The sequence below is a fragment of the Acipenser ruthenus genome, chromosome 2 (assembly GCF_902713425.1).
Source record: "Acipenser ruthenus chromosome 2, fAciRut3.2 maternal haplotype, whole genome shotgun sequence".
Classification (NCBI taxonomy): domain Eukaryota; kingdom Metazoa; phylum Chordata; class Actinopteri; order Acipenseriformes; family Acipenseridae; genus Acipenser; species Acipenser ruthenus.
In genome coordinates, this window is record NC_081190.1 from 16,481,900 (window position 1) to 16,498,871 (window position 16,972).

Below are 16,972 nucleotides of genomic sequence, written 5' to 3' on the forward strand. Positions count from 1 at the left end.
AAGTTCAACTATTGTTTCAATTATCAAGAAGTACAAGACTCACAACGCTCCCTCAGTCTGGAAAGAAGGTTATTTCACCAAGAACAAGTAGAAGAATTGTGAGGAAGGTTAATAACAATCCGATTGATTGCCAAAGATATTCTAAGTTAATTGGCTGCAAGTGAGACTGAGGTTTCCATTTCAACCATAGGTTGAGTATTGCAATATGAAGGTCTCAATGATTGCAGGCCAAGGAATAAGGAAAACGTCACAAGGACAATCGCTTAAAGTTTGCAAAACGGCATGTGAATGATGGATATGAGTTCTGGTGAAAGGTTTTGTGGAGTGATGAAACAAAAATCAAGCTATTTGGTCATGCTGATAGTCGTTACTTTTGGAGAAAGTCTGGTGAGGCGTACAAAGAAAAGAACACCATACCAACTATCAAGGATGGAGGTGGTAATATCATTCTGTGGGGCTATTTTTCCTCTAATAGCACAGGAAATTTAGTTCCAGTACATGGTAAAATTGATTCCTTAGCGTACCAAAATATATTGGCCAATCATCTGAAACCCTCCGCTACAAAACTTGGTTTAAATGCGCAACTGGGCGTTCCAACACTACAACGATCCAAAGCACACATCAAAATCTACTTCAGAATGGTTAAAGAAGAATAAAATCAAGGTTCTGGAATGGCCTAGTCAAAGTCCTGATCTAAATCCGATTAAGAATCTTTGGTATGAGTTGAAGAAGGCTGTGCACAAAAGATGTCTTCGGAATTTGAATGAACTGGAACAATTTTGCATTGAAGAATGGTCATGCCAAAAGCTCACTGACAAATATCCTAATCGTTTAAAAGAGGTTATTATTGCTAAAGGTGCCTCAACTAGCTATTAATTTCATTTTCCTTGTCAGTGTATGAATACCTTTGAATTAGCATTCTTGGAGTTTTGCAAAAAAATTGCTGAAATAAATAATTGTACACATCTATTTCTTGGAACTTCTTTTTTTTCCTCATCCACAAAAGCAAAACTTTTGCTACAAAAGACTTCGTATAATTGTTTGTTTTCGAGAAATTTCTAAAAATTATAAAATTTCCTTTGGGTTTTGACTACAACTGTATGTCTATATAACACTGCAAATGGTTTCTGAGATATGAAGCTTTGTCACCATTGTGGCAGCAGCTTAGGGGGGGAAAAAACTGTCACGAAGAGTTAATTTATCTTCTACGATAGCCATGATCGAACTTGATTCAAAGAATCACAGAATACAGCTTTGTGCTGAGCATGAAGACAATATCTTGAAGTGTTAAGTCTTAGTCATCAGGAAATCTCAAGCCACAGGTGGAAGTGAACAAGCTACTGGGTTTGAACCAAAAATGACTGGAGTCTTGTTAGAATTACAAGGCTGTTTATTCTGTCTGATTGAACACCACATTTTTTTTTTCTTCTGAATTTTATTTTGTACTTGATTAATTGTGAGCCTCAGAAATTCCAAATTATGAAAGCAACAGGCCAAGGTCGGCAGATCTGTACTGTATCCAAAATAATTATTAAAGGGGGGTTCAAGTCTAAAAACTGTTCTTTAAGAATGCAGTGCTTTTTCACTTTAGTCTTTGTTTCTCCACCAGTTTTATACCTGGTCTGCTTTTCTTGATCTATGCTGTTATTCTCTTCCTGTTATGTTTTTTACATTCTTTTTAGCAACACATTTACTGACAGATTGCCAACAACACACCCTGTACTACTTCTACAGCATGCCAAGTACATCTGTTGTAAAACTAAAATATAAATCAATTCCTGATCAGAATCAAGAATATTACTGTGGAACTATCAGAGTAGTTTTGTGTTAAGATCACCCACAACAAATGTCTCTACATTACGGTTTACAAAAAAGTAAAGTGATTTTATAAATCTTTGTTATTTATGGTCTAAATGTCTCATTAAATGGGCTGACTGTTAATAATATGCTTTGTAAATCAACTTTCTAAAGATACAGATAGTAATCTAGTTTTCACAAAATTCAATTTCAAGGTTCAAGGTTATTCCTTAAAAACTGATGCTTTACACGGACCATCTCAATCAATCATTGTGACTACTCAAAAAGAAACCTTGGGGCACCTGGAATATAAAAGCCTTGAGTTATACGGTCCTCATGCTGCTTATTTTTACTATGGTGTATACAATGCCAACAGCAGTCAATAAACATTTCTGTCCACCCATTTGACTTCAAGCATATGACAGAGGCTAAACTCTCAAGCATCACAGTAAAGGGCCATTAAATAAAAACTACTGTATGGGAATTAAATGTAATTAACACCAAGCCTCCTCGTTAAATGACTCATTCAGGTTTCAGACATTAAACAGCCTTGTAGAATAAATTCAGCAGGTAGTGCACATTGCATCCACAACAGAGCCCTTATAAATGTTTACGACTGTACATTTACATGGTAATTTTGCAGGTTCCCATACTTTGTTCAATGGTTTGCTATGCATTTACCATAGTCTACCATGGTTTTAATATGTGTTAACATATCTCTCTGCAATTTACTTACTCTTTAAAGGTTCTTGTTTCTGGGTCTTCTGTCATTACATCATGCAACGCCTCTACAGAAATATTAATGATTCCACAGAATTTATCTTGGATGACGCTGCAAAGAAACAGGTAAAGGCGATAGTTAAAACGGGTAACAGGGAGTCTTCTTTAGGACACTCCCAAAGTTCAGTGCATTAATTGGGATAACCATTATGTAACATAAATAAGTTATTTCTATAACTTGACAAAAAGGTCCAAACTCAGTTACTGTATGGTCATCTGTATCTATCTACTGTTAATGAGAATATGTGAACTGCAACACTCAAACTTTATGATAATGTACAACTTCAATGAATATTAGTCTTTATCTTGTATTTATCTTGCTCTTAATTGTATTATTACTTGTACTGCGATTCTTGAAATGTATTTTTGTTTACGACTGTAAGTCGCCCTGGACAAGGGCGTCTGCTAAGAAATAAATAATAATAATAATAATAATAATAATAATAATAAAACCAGAAGCTTACTGCTTTGCATAAAAACAAAATATATCTCTGATTAAGGCTCAAGTCAGATCAAAAACAAAATACCGAAAGTGCAAATGTGCAATTCTGAAAGAGATACGTGCATTTCCCTGTTTGCAGCACCTTTTAGAAGTTAGAAATGGGTCTTGAGTATTAAATAAAACCATCATGTGCTTCTATTGTACATGAGCTAAACAAAAAAGATTTCCTAAGAAAACAGATTTCTAAGAATCGTATTTGAAAATCTGCTAGGCTTTTCTGCTTTCTGAAAGCCATCAGCCCAAACTGACTCCCCCCCCCCCCCCCCCCCACGGAGGGCATGTGGCTGAGGTCATTTATGTTGCTTATTGCTTTTCTAAGAGTACTTGTGTTATTCTGCTTTTCCACAAATCTCTCCCTGTCTTTTGCGAATAAAACTTTAAATGTGGAGGCCGTGGTTTGTTTTGGTATTGACAGTGTTTTGTTGTGTTCAGGGACTGGTGGCAGAGTTTGTTAGCAGTTTAATCAACATCAACCTTATTATACACAGGTCTCACTTCACCACCATGTATATTAAGACTGTAAAACACAGACATTTATAGAATTATCATTCACCATGAATTACAATAATAATAATAATACTATTTCACCAAGAATATATATTTAAGCTTATATATTTAAAATACAGTAATCACTTGAAAAATACACAAAGAAGAAACGGACAACAATTTCAGAAAACCAAAAAGTCAACTTTGCAATACACAAATAACCAGTACAATACAATATTAAAGGACAGGGTCTACAATTACAGTAATTAGAAATGTGTGGTTGGGAGAATAATAAAAAAAACAAAAAAAAAACAATGTTTAGTAAAGTGAATTACAATCAAATTGTTTATTTGCAGACAAACATGCACAACAGAGAAACACAAAGATTATAAGATTACAGTAAGCGATTTCTTACATTTTAACAGGGAGACACATGGACCAATCAGTGTGTTTACATGAACATAAGAATTCCGATATTTTTCGGAATATATCGTTTTCTGAAAAGTAATGCTGATATCAAGAGTCATGTAAACGCAGTTTTCCAAAAACATATCGGAAAATCCCGAAAGTGAACATCATTTATGTCATGTAAACACACCTTTCAGAAAACTTATTTTGATGTTGCACATGTGCAAACTTTGACATCATTCCCACACACGTCATTATTAAAGCAACTACTTCCATATTTCTAGCAGGAACACAAATAAAACACACAGCGGCAATCACGATGAAATGTTTTGTTACATTCCTATTTCACTGTCTATTGATCAAAATGTTGGGGACAATAGTACTTTATAAATATTACAGCCCAACAACTTAATTTTGTGATTGTAAAAAGATCGACAAATCAAGACGAGGAGAAAGGAAAGCATGATAACTATTGTTTATCAGTTTTGCCTGGCAAGTTATAGAACGTCGCCTTGTGTAAGGGTGAAAATAAAAAAAGAGGCTATAGTGGCACATAATGGGAACCGCTTAATGATAATAATAATAATAAATATGTAGTCCAAGGGATGCTTTTCTATTTTGTGTTGTATTTGTATGAAACAATGACATAATTCTAAATGGATGTCAGATGTCAGTCACCGATCAGTTTACACAGATCCATTTGTTTAGTTACGGATAGTTATATTATTCATTTAAATAAAGTAACACAGTGCTACCCCGGTACAACGTGACCCGTTATAGTGCGGAATCGGTTATAACGTGGTAAAGTCATGGCTCCGATTTACTCCATAATGCAATTCGACTCAAACGTTGGTTTTTATTGTTTTACATTAACGTATTTAAACCCATTTAAGTTGAAACTGGGACATCTAGTATTTATAAACATGAATATCAAGATTGCGCACATTTCTGAAATCCTTACCTTGCACCATGTTTCAATAAAGTATGAATGAAGAAAACAACAAACACAAATCTAAATCTTGTTGTAACACAGGGCGAGGTGCCCTGTACATTGTTTTGTTTATTTTTAGATCGGGGTCTCCCCCTCCGCCCCTGTGCAGTTTGTTTTTGTATTTATTATAATTATTATGTTTAGATGACGGCGTAGCTGTTTTGTTTATTATTTTGTAATGTGGATGGGAAGCCCCATCCACAAAATAATTAGAAAATTGTGGCCGAGGGGTAATAGAATAATTAATTACAAGCTAGTTAAACCCCTCGGCCACGATATAAAAAGGCTGCAGCTCTCCAGCTCGAGGTGGGTGATGTAAGTGGAAAGAAACGTAAACAGTAAAACATTTAAGCATAACAATACAGGAACAGTGACAGCGACTGCCCAGCCTGACCTGTATGGTTTATTTATTATTTAGTGTTCGTGATTTGTTTTTGTTAAAATATTTATTTTATTTTTGTTATTAATAAAAACAGCAGCCAGCCTTTACCTGCAGTACTTCCCTGGTGTCAGTGTTTTTACGTTCCTGCTTCTGTCTGACGTCACCGACTCAGTCATCCTGTCACACTTGTGTACTAAACTAAAAGGGCACGGTTTGTATTTTATAAATGCCAGATGCCATATATACACACATATACATACATACATACATATACACACATATATATATATATATATATATATATATATATATATATATATATATATATATATATATATATACACACACACACACATATATATCACATACATACATATGTAACTGTAATTGCTTGTATTTCCCTGGTACAACCCCAGAAATTTTGAAGCAATCTGTCATTTGATAAGTTTCCTATTTGTATACACAATATGAACACTCCCTTGCAAATTACACATGCTATAGATAACCGTAGTACATCAAAGACACACTTATGCATTAATAGAACCCCTATGTTTGATTTAATGAAAAGGATGTGCCTTGATCGTTTAAGAATCAATATAATATTTTGACAATCAGATTGCTACAGGTTTGTAATATGATACAGCATTAAAAGCCAATGCAGCTTTGAGGTGTTTTTATTCAACACACAAACACACACAATTAAACATTTTACCTTATTGGCCCCCCTTACTTGTAAAAATAGAAATTCTGCAACAAAAGCAGCCTGATTATTAGCTGCATGCATTAAAAACAATTTTTTTTCACAAACCACCTTGTTAAGTTTCTCTGTAGAGCAAATTGAAGGGGCACAATGGAGTTGATTTATATAGGTTGTCAAAAATTGGTTATTAAAGGCTGCCAACTTGAGAAATCAAAGTCACTGGCAAGAAGAGAAATGGGCTAATGCAGACATCATAAGTTTATCATAGTAGTTAAAAAAAAAAAAAAAAAAAAAAGTTATGCTAAATCAGTCAAAACATTATGTTTAAAATGTAATAATGTTAGACATTGTACAGTAAATACTCCCATATTACCATGAGGTACAGCAAAGGTCACCATTGATCAATCATTTCAATGGCTGCATTAACTTGAATTAGGTTCTTATAATGTATACAGATAGTCAACAATAATAATAATAATAATAATAATAATAATAATAAATGTATTGTTGATAAGGAGAACTACAAACTGAAATAGCAACATTAAATGGAGAGCTTTTATATACTAATGAAATATTTCCGAGGACAGTGCCTTTAATGTTGTCAGTCCATATAAAACAATCATAGAACTGAATGTTCAAACAGAATGACCTGCGCCTGATTTCCATTGTTGTTTTGTTTGAAGGGCCCCATCTGACCTGCTGTGATGTTTCCTACCACATCTGGAGCTGCTGCTGGTAGAAGATTTGGTGGATGTGAGGCAGGTTCACGCACATTGTAGTGTGCTGACTGATAGAAGCTGAAATATTCCAACACATTCTCCCCTTCCACCACTTTTAGCCTATGCTTAAGATGGAGCAATTTATACAACATGGCTAAAATCAGTACACAGGCAAAGATGAAAAACACTAAGAGAATGTCAAAACCTTGGTTCAGCTTAGCGATCCTTTGTTCACATATCAGTAAAGGTTTCAGTGACACAGGAGCATCTTCACCTTCAGGACTTTTGTTTTCAGTAGTTAGGTTTACAGGTGGGTGCTGGACCGGTATTTGCAACGGCACGGCAGTTGTCGCTTGCTTTGTGCGTTCTACTGCCTCGCCCCCATGCACAGAATAACTTTTGGATTTACCTGATGGTAAGCTGGGGAATTTCATTGCTGAAGTACTTTTATTAGGAATGAGAACTCTATGTTCTATCAATGAACTTGCTGTTGAAGATACCACAGGGATGATGGTGGCATTTGGGACAGCACAAACCCCAAATTTGTTCAGATTAACATAGCGCAATAATTTGCCCTGTAGTTGTGGTGGGTGTTGACAGTGAACATTCATCATAACGGTGGAGGACACTAACCAATTGTGCAATCCAAGAAGTTGGCAGCTGCAGTTCCAGGGGTTCTTGGTTGCCTGTACATGGATAAGCGAAACCAAAGGCTGAAGTACATCAGACTGCATGTATTTAAGATTATTTTGGCCTAGATTTAGGACCTTGAGTGATGCTGCCATTCCCTCAAAGGCCTCACTCCCAATGTGACTTATGTTATTCCTGTCTAAGTGAAGGTATCTCAGTTGCCTCAATAAAGCAAAAGCATCTGAGCCAATACAATTCAAATTATTATGACTTAGTGTCAATTGTTTCAAATTGGGTAGTTTAGCAAATCCATTTTTGTCAATATGTTTTATTCTTGCGTGTTCCACAATGAGATACTGAAGGTTTTCCAGCCCCTTGAAAGCAAAAGGAGGCACGGATTCAACAGGATTGTTTGACAGGTCTAGGCGCTTGACGTTCCCAAGCCCTGCAAAGACGTCGGATGCAATTTGGCCAAGATTGTTTCCCTTGAGGTACAGTATCTCAAGTTTCCCTAGATTCATAAATGCTGAGTTGGAGATCCTTGAAATCCTATTATTTGCAAGATTAAGTATTTTAAGACTGGTCATGCCCAAAAAAACGCCACTTCCAACTTTTTTAAGACGGTTCCCTTGAAGATGCAGATAACGCAAAGCAATCAGGTCAGCAAACATTCCATCTGGAAGAAAATGTATTTCATTATGATGAAGGTACAGATAATGAAGATCTGAAAGTCCTCTAAAGGTTTCAGGGTCCAATCGTTCTATCTGATTGTCATTCAAGTATAAATAATATAGTTTGTGAAGGTGCCTCATTGCTTTGTCCTCAATGTATAGCAGCCCTGTGTTGTCCAGGTAAAGCACAGAGAGTTTGTCCAGACTCCTTAAATCCTCGGCACATATACGAGAGATGTTATTTCCACTCAGGTGCACGACCGCTGTGCTGCGTGACAGGTTCCTGGGAACGAATGTGAGGCCCAGGCTGCAGCACTGAACTCGAGTTATTGAGCACTGCTGGCAGGAGAGAGGGCAGCCCAGATTTGGGTTGTGAAGTAGCGTCAGAAGAAAACACAAATGAAAACTAAAAAATGGTTTCAGGGAGGTCATGAAACTGCAAAACCTAAACATTCTTCCAGTTTGCGAGATCTCTTCCCTTCATCTGCAATCAGACTATTTGAGAAAAAAAAAAAGTATATATACCTTTACCCCATAATTTGTTATAACAAAAATAAGTAACAGTAATGGCAATTGGTTAATAGATTTTGCAGTCTTGTTAGGGTATTTCCAGCTATAAGTAATTTACACATCATACGCCTGTATCATTTAGTATGATGACATCATCACCAGTCCCCACAGTTAATAGTTTATTTTGGTAATGTAAAAAATAGCTGCAATGTTAGTATATTAGAAAATCAAATAACTTGGGCAACATTTGCAAATGACAGTGGAGACACCAATAAGTTACCCATTTATCTGCTCTGTGGGCTTTGTACTCCAATCTCCAGTCACTTCACTTTATTTTAAAGTAGACATATTAAATTGAATAGCATGCATGTAATACAACTGACGATGAGTACAATTAAATATATTTATTTACTAAATATCATACATTTTTTTATAGCCAAGTTAAACGTTTTGTGATAAAAATGCTCCACATACCTGTTCACTGCATAATTAATACATTCTGTAAACTGTTACAAGTCAAGTGTTTGCAAAATGGATAAAAAGCTTCAACTCCAGGAACTTGCAGCCTTCCTATGGAGTTTAGCTTTTCAGTCAGGAAGGAACTTTTCCATAAAATGCTTAATGGTGATTGGATTAAACACATGTTGCCATGGGATGCAGGAAACCTGCAAAGGATGTCATGCTATCATTTCTATTAGGCCATTGTTATATAAGGAAATCTTGGCTGTTTGTGAAGTATTTTTATACATGAGTAAAATCTGTGTTGCTATTCAATTCAAGAAAGACCACTTACATATACAAAATCCACCACAAGGTTATAAAATGCATACATGTAGTTATACCATGTAGTTTATTTAAAGTCATGCGCCTCATAAGAATTAGGCATTTCTGTAAATATAAAGCTATGAATATAAAAGATATTCTGAACAGAGATGATCTTTTTCGGGTCTTCTCCTGTGTTGAACGATACTGAAGTGAGTGTCACCAGTAGTGAGTTCATAAATTATAAATAGGGACCTGCAAAATTCACGGGAGAATTTAAAACGACAGGACTAACCTGCAATTCTGTCCTAAACATCCAGGGTTCTGTGTAGCCACTCCAGCTAAACTGATCTAAAGAATAATTAAGGAATCAACACAAATTCTGGAATATTAGAACATACCCCCTAATTGAGGGACAATTATGGCTATTCTAGAAATTGATGCGTTTGACTTGCTGTTTTAGAAAAAATGGATGCACTAACAAAATCAAAAAGCATTTATTTGAGAGATTGCATGCAGCAATATCCACCTGGTGTCTCAACTCTCCCTGAATGCAACGCATGGCAAGGTAAGGGACTAGTGGATCTTACAGAGTGGTTTGAAAGTTGTGACGCTAGAGTTCATCAAATGTATAACAAAGTTGCAGAATTAATAAATACATACCGAGCACTGGAACAAGAGTTGCACAGCACAAATGCCAGTATAAACAAACACTTTCCACAAAGTTTATGAAAAATTGACAAGCTACTACAAACCTGATCAATGCCGAATAAAACCATATGTTATTCAACCAGTTCAAGTTTCTGAAGGCAGTAGGGATTTTAGACCCACAACAAGTTATTAGTTTGGATAAAGAAACCCTCCCGTTAAGATTCTATTCCAGGGTTTGATGCTTAGTGTAAATCAGAAACGGAAGGATATCAGCTATATGCAAAAGGAAACGGGAGATAGAATTTCTCTGACCGTATTCTGGAGAATTGCAGAATAACTCATTTCCCAATTTAGTAGGGATGGGAATTTTAAATGTTTAAAACGTATAAACTCCAAAGAAGTGGTTAAACGTTGAATAATATGCTAGACGTATAATCGGTCACGTGACAAATTTCACCAAACGCACATTTTTTTATGTATTCATTTTAGCAATTTATCATCATATACAGCAGTCTGTCATGTATACGCCTGCTGTGGTGCCACAGTAAGGGCAGATATTATAAAAAAGGAAGGGGTTTGGCAATTGCCTCCAAGTAGCTTTTCTAATTGGTGCAACAAAAAGATTGACACTGGGGCGGGTTTTTTTCTCGGTCGATCTGGCACTTCATTGGTGCACTCTGTTTTTCTGCTCTAGTAGGTGTGGTATGGTATCAATTCCACGGTGTACTAAAGTTAGTGACAAGAGTTTTTTTTCTGAACTTAGTTATTTTTTAATTGAAGCGAAGCCACATTTGGAAGTATTTTGAGGAACCGGACGAGAAAAGAAAGGTATGTAAATAATTATGCCAAACAAAACTACCGTACCACAAAAACAGGTTCAAAGCTTAATCATTTGAAATGAAAACATTCATAAATTACTGTGGACGGAGATATTTGTGCCTGGTGAGATCCAGATATCAAGGAAATGTATTTTTATTTTATTTTTTAAACAAATGATGTGTAAAAGTGTACTGATAAATTAAAACCTATAACTAATTATTTATATTGTGAGTTATCTGAAATAATACTGAAAAAAACTTCCTTTTAAAATCCTGTTATAGATATTCACAGGGATGTAAGGGTTAAATAAATGTCAGTGGCCATCTACAGCGTTCTGTTTATTAAACTGCTAATACGTACTTTGTAGTAATGGGATGAGCAATTCAAATGGTTAAAGTAATGCAATGGGATGATTGTTTAATGATTGCTCTTCCATGGCTCACTGTGGAGGCTATATCGACAGTGTGGCTAGAGGACTAAATTACAGGATAAAAAGCAAGACATGAAAAACGCAGGGCCCCATTATAACAGTCTGTTTTAAATCAGCATACATTTGGTACCTATATTTGGCAGCCATAACCATTCTGTCAAACTACAAATCCACAAAAAATAAAGAAGAAATACAGGAATCTATCTAAAACCCTTTTACTGTAGCACTACAACTAGCACAGATTATACTCTATGTAGGTCTGGAATGATTAAAGACAAGGCATCAATACAGAATGCTTTTCAATGTAGCAATATATATTGCTTTTGAAGTAGTTACAGTTACAGGTGGGAGCTGGGCTGCTATTTTAAAAATCCTAGTTATGTTCATCTGCTCTCAACAATACAGTTCTAGAACAAAGAATATCTCCTAGGACTACAAAATGAAAGCATAACAAACTCATTCTTCTTTTAATTATTGTATGCACACAATGAATTCTCATATACAAATCCCAGAAGTTGGCACATACTATTAAAAAATAAAGGAAACAAAGCAAACCTGAACTATGTTACATGCCACATATAATTCATGTATATCCCTTGTAACAACTAAACGTCTGTTGTCATTTCTTATTGTCCAGAAATGCTTTGCAAGCTGTTATTCTTAACAAGCTGTTACTGTGCAACTTGTCCAAGAACAGCAACAATTCTGTTTATGATAAATGCTGAGTTGGAGAATTAAACAAGCACAAATAAACCAGACTCACGCTAAACTGCAACAGCACAGCAAAGGCAATTAAGATATTCAAAACATACTAACAGAAAAAGGCAAACATATAGAAAAAGCAGCAATATAGATATTCTGCAAATAAATTCATTTTTATGAATACCACAAATACATTTCTCTACAAGCATAAAGCGCTACATAGAACTACAGCCTTATTTACAATACAGAGTTCTAAAAATGAGCTTCTGTGCCACAACTAACACATTTTTATTTGTAACTTACACTTTATTTTTCTTCTTTATCAAAAATCGCTTTTTTTTTCCTCTTGGTCTGAATTTAATAACAGTACCCAAAACATATTACATTAAAACTTCCAACTAGATTATATTAAAGGTGTCTTATCAAGATGAGTGGCATAAAATCTCCTTCTTTCACAGACACACAACTAAACATATTATTAAGATCTGTTCAGTCAGTACACACATATGGCATTGTAAGAAGTGGCTTTACTGAGGCTACGTACACACACACACACACACACACACACACTGCAGTTGGCTCGACAACCGTATTTACAAACGGCACTCGCTGCGGTTGTTTGTTGTACACACACCTTTCACTACTGAAGTGAGCGACTCCCTGTTTAAACAAACCACTGAACTCGGGCCATCATTACATGCCGATTGTGAGGTTTTGTGTGACAACATGGAGGCTGTGTTTTTGTTTATGCTTTTGGAAGAAAGTACCGTACGTAATCTATCAAGAGCTCGTGAAGCACAGCTATGCTCTTTTCTGCAAAACCAGCGGAGACGCCATTTTGTTTTTTCTGCACTGCTAAATACAGTGGCGACAATCTGAATATTTGGGTGATCTTCCGACCAGAAGGCTGGTGGGAACTACTTGAGTGGTTTCCAAATGACTGGATAAAAAATGTACGCATGTCTAAGGAGTGGTATATGCGTCTTTGTCATTTACTGAGACATTTCCTGGAGTGCCAAAACACACAGATGAGATGTTCGGTATCGGTCGAAAAACGACTTGCGGTCGCACTGTGGCGTTTGGGGATACGAATTGTCCCATATTGTATTATTTAAGTTGCAAAGCCAAAAATACTTTTTTTTTTTTTTCCTTACAACAAAATATTACACAACTGTACTTAGATTAAATAAAAAAAGTATATTATATGTATGCAGTATTTACTATTATGAATGATGAATTTACTATTCATCAATATTACAAAATCAACTTGGCTCATAAGGCACCTATATATATATATATATATATATATATATATATATATATATATATATATATATATATATATATATATATATATATATATATATTTTTTTACAGGTAGTGGACAAAACAATGGAAACACCTGGGTAAATGAGGGACACCAAGTATATTGAAAGCAAGGGTTTCCACACAGGTGTGGCCCATGTGTTAATTAAGCAAATAACATCCCAGCATTCTTAGGGTCATGTATAAACATGCTGGACAGGCCTGGTTGCCTATAATTATGGCTAGCATGGCTGCAAGAGGAGATCTCAGTGACTTTGAAAGAGGGGTGATTGTTGGGGCGCGTTTGGCAGGAGCTTCAGTGACCAAGACAGCTCAACTTGCTGAGGTTTCACGAGCAACTAAATTATTTAATTGCTTGAGGTCAATTAAATAATTAAGGCGCCAGTTAGAACAAAGTCCTGCAATAGAATGGATTGGAAGTGCCAAAGGTTGCCTACACTGGACTAGAGCATAACATGTTGAACAGGAAATACAACAAGATGCACGTTTTGTCTGCCCCAAGCTACTGTTTAGAGGATATTGAAAATGTTGTTTTTTTCCTCAAATCATTGCATCTACAGGAACACATTTCTTGCTTTTCTGGAGGTCAAAAAGTGAAAGCTGGATAACATCTGCTGGATTGATGAGGTTCCTTTACACTATACATTCATCAAAACAAACATTCTTATCTTGTAAAATATGGACTGTTCTTATATTTTTGGGATGCTTGACAGTAGGTTTTTTTTTATTTTATTTTTTAACAGCAATGGTATACATATTTCAGGTGCATTGGCACATGGGCCTTGAGTATAGGTCTTATGCAGGGTTCACGGAGAATAAAATTAAAATCAATTAAAAAAAAAAAAAAAATGCATTTAGGATTAGGTACGATAAATAATCCGTAAACAAGATTTAAATGAGACCCAGGAACAATAATTTGCAAGCTTGTATGCATAAAAATGATTGGTTGGCAGGTGCAAGCAGTGAAAGTGTAATTGTTGCATCCATTTCAATCCTTTTTCAGCCACCTGTACCTTGTCTGCACCATCGAGTTTGATACAGATTAAAGCTAGCATAATTCAGTTTATGAATATTCACCAAGTCAAAGTAAAAGACCTGAAGCATGAATGCAACGAAGAAAATACAGAGAGCAAACAGGATGCATTGTATTCAATGTCACACTGCGTTAGGAAATGGAAAACTGCAGAGAATCATCAAAGTGCTCTACAAAGAACATACGTAATAACAGTTGCCTGCAATTATGTCAAATTAAAATGAAAAAAAGAATACGCACAACAAAAGACACATACGAGCACACATGAATCACGATTTAAAACAGCACGATTATTCTTTTGAACTTCTGAGAGCTGAACTGATCAAACTGATCACTCCTGTAATTAGCATGCTTAGGATGGGAAATTAGTATCAACCAATTGGTCTTCTGTCTGTTCTCTTGTATAGCATACACATTGTTTCTGTTATACTGTATACTGATAGGACACACTGTTCAAGAGAACTTGAACTTGAAAATGCCTCTACAGACACAGAGAGAAATAGATTACAAATGGTGATGCAGTTTTAACTGGGGTTAAAGCAGCAGACATACGTTTAAAAGATGCCATGTGACCACATACATTTTACTACAAAACATCTAAATGTTTTCTGTTTCATTTTAAAATATCTTTCATTTCACCATGTATAATGTTTAAGTGCTGCTGTGTAAGTGCTATAACACCCCTCTACAGCAGTGGCTCCCAACCTGTGGTCCGTGAGAAAACACCAGGTGGGCCGCAAACAACTCCCAAAATTCGGCTACACAATTCTAAGCAACACAACAAACAGCTTGTGATGGTGTAAACACGATAATACTGAAGTGTCATTCTGGTCCGTGATGGGGTAAACGCATTAAAAAACGTGCTTTTGCCCAGCAAGTCAAAGAAACAAAGTTAACGCATATCATTGGATAGGGGAGGAACTGAATTTCGCTGCCTGGTGGTTTGTTTTTTCGTGTAACATCACCGAGTCGGGCATTTCATTTTTTGACTTGTGAACTGTACCGTAGTGTGAGTGTGAACGATCGATTTCAGCGCCATGTTATTATATGGGTATATTCAGACAGGTTTAATATCTCACAAGACTATATGCCAAAAGGAAAATATCTTAACGATAGGAAATAATGTGTACAGGTCTGTTCTGACCCCATCATATTTAACCAAAATGCTATAAATCCTATCGACTGTGCACCAGCAATCCCATTTAATTTACACATCAGGCCACCAGAAGTGGTATGTACTGTCCTGTACACTCTCCAATCATTTTCACATTTTTCAAATTGCTTCTCACCTCGTCTTCATATTCCAGTGTTTTTTATATGTACATCAAGCGAAGTTGGCGACTCAGTGAGTGAAATTTGCTACACGAGGTAACAGTTGTGGGGACCAGCACTGGTATTTACATTTACTGGATCTGGAGGCCAAACCAAGCCCCAATGCATTATTTCTCGGTAAAATTGAGACGCCATTTATCTACAAAGCATTCAGCATTCAGGAGCTTTGCCATCAGCAACTGTCAATGAACTGGTAGTGAAGATTCAAGCCCAAGAATCTAATTAGGTTACGTATATTGTATAAATACTTTACTTTCTACATGTACTTATACATATACACATATAAATTAGTTTCAAAATGCTGCCGTGACAAAATGCGTGGCAAGTGGTCCTTGTGAAAAATCAAGGTGGTCCCTACATTAAAAAAGGCTGGGAACCACTGCTCTAGTGTCATTTAACGCAGAAATATCTGACATGGCAGTTAGGAAAGGTAGGTCCCAATGTCCACTCACTACACATCAAATTGTGCATGATGGCCAAGGTGAACAACACTGGCCTTGCATCAATTGTACATTGTGAAAATGACAGCTTGTATTCACATGCTTAATAATATCCCTTACTTAAGAGGGATCATTGAGGACACTGTAAACATTGACTTAAAGGATGTTAACATTTCAAACCGTTATGTTGAGATCAACATATTTTTATTTTTTTTAAATACACATTGGCTTCACAAGAAGTAATACAAAAAAATATTGAAGCATACAAATCTCATTTAAGGAGACTGTGCACTTGAGAATATCAGTTGTTTTTTTGTTTCCACATGTTTTGCTTTTGACCCTTACCGGTCATCATTATCCTGGCCTCAACATGACCTTGTCTAGAGAGAGGTTTTATTAAAGAAACTGGGACTGTAGAAACCTTTCCATTTGTAGCATGCTGAATGGATACATTTAAATCAAAACTAAATCAAAACTAATTTAATACCAGAAAGATATTAAATGCAGTGCCCCAGGTGTAGAGAAAAAATAGGTTATATATTTATATTGTTATATGTGCAGTTTTAATATATTCTATAAATGTAATAAATTAACCCAAAAGCACTGGTTAATTAGCAATTTTCTATCCTGTGAACATCTTATATATAATGCCTACGGTGTGGTTACGTTTGCTTATGTTTCCTACGTACCAGCAGATGAAAATGGTCTTTCTCTTTCATGAGTTTATACAGTTATTATACAGTTCAATAGTAGCAATAGAGTAGAAACTTTAGTGCTCTTGGAAATGATCTCCTTTTTATGCAGACTTTTGAAAAATGATCTGTATGAACATAAAATTCTGACATACATACACAATTAAATGACAACATACCGGTTTAAAAATAAAAATAATACATTTTTT

At 35.7% G+C, this 16,972-nt stretch overlaps 2 protein-coding genes across 2 annotated transcripts in view; both read right to left on the reverse strand.

The window, feature by feature from the left end:
- LOC117400116 (importin-11) overlaps window positions 1–16,972 on the reverse strand; it is a 180,769-nt gene that overhangs the window by 39,519 nt on the left and 124,278 nt on the right. The window contains exon 28 of the mRNA XM_058990140.1: window positions 2,534–2,629. Within this exon, the coding sequence (XP_058846123.1) occupies window positions 2,534–2,629 (96 nt within the window). The remainder of the gene's footprint in view (window positions 1–2,533; window positions 2,630–16,972) is intronic.
- Window positions 6,005–9,141, reverse strand: LOC117403634 (leucine-rich repeat-containing protein 70-like). The gene is made up of 2 exons (XM_034005879.3): window positions 9,051–9,141; window positions 6,005–8,561 (listed from the first exon to the last, which is right to left on the reverse strand). Exon 2 carries the CDS (start codon window positions 8,517–8,519, stop codon window positions 6,666–6,668), a length of 1,854 nt encoding a protein of 617 aa, XP_033861770.3. The 5' UTR covers window positions 8,520–8,561; window positions 9,051–9,141; the 3' UTR covers window positions 6,005–6,665.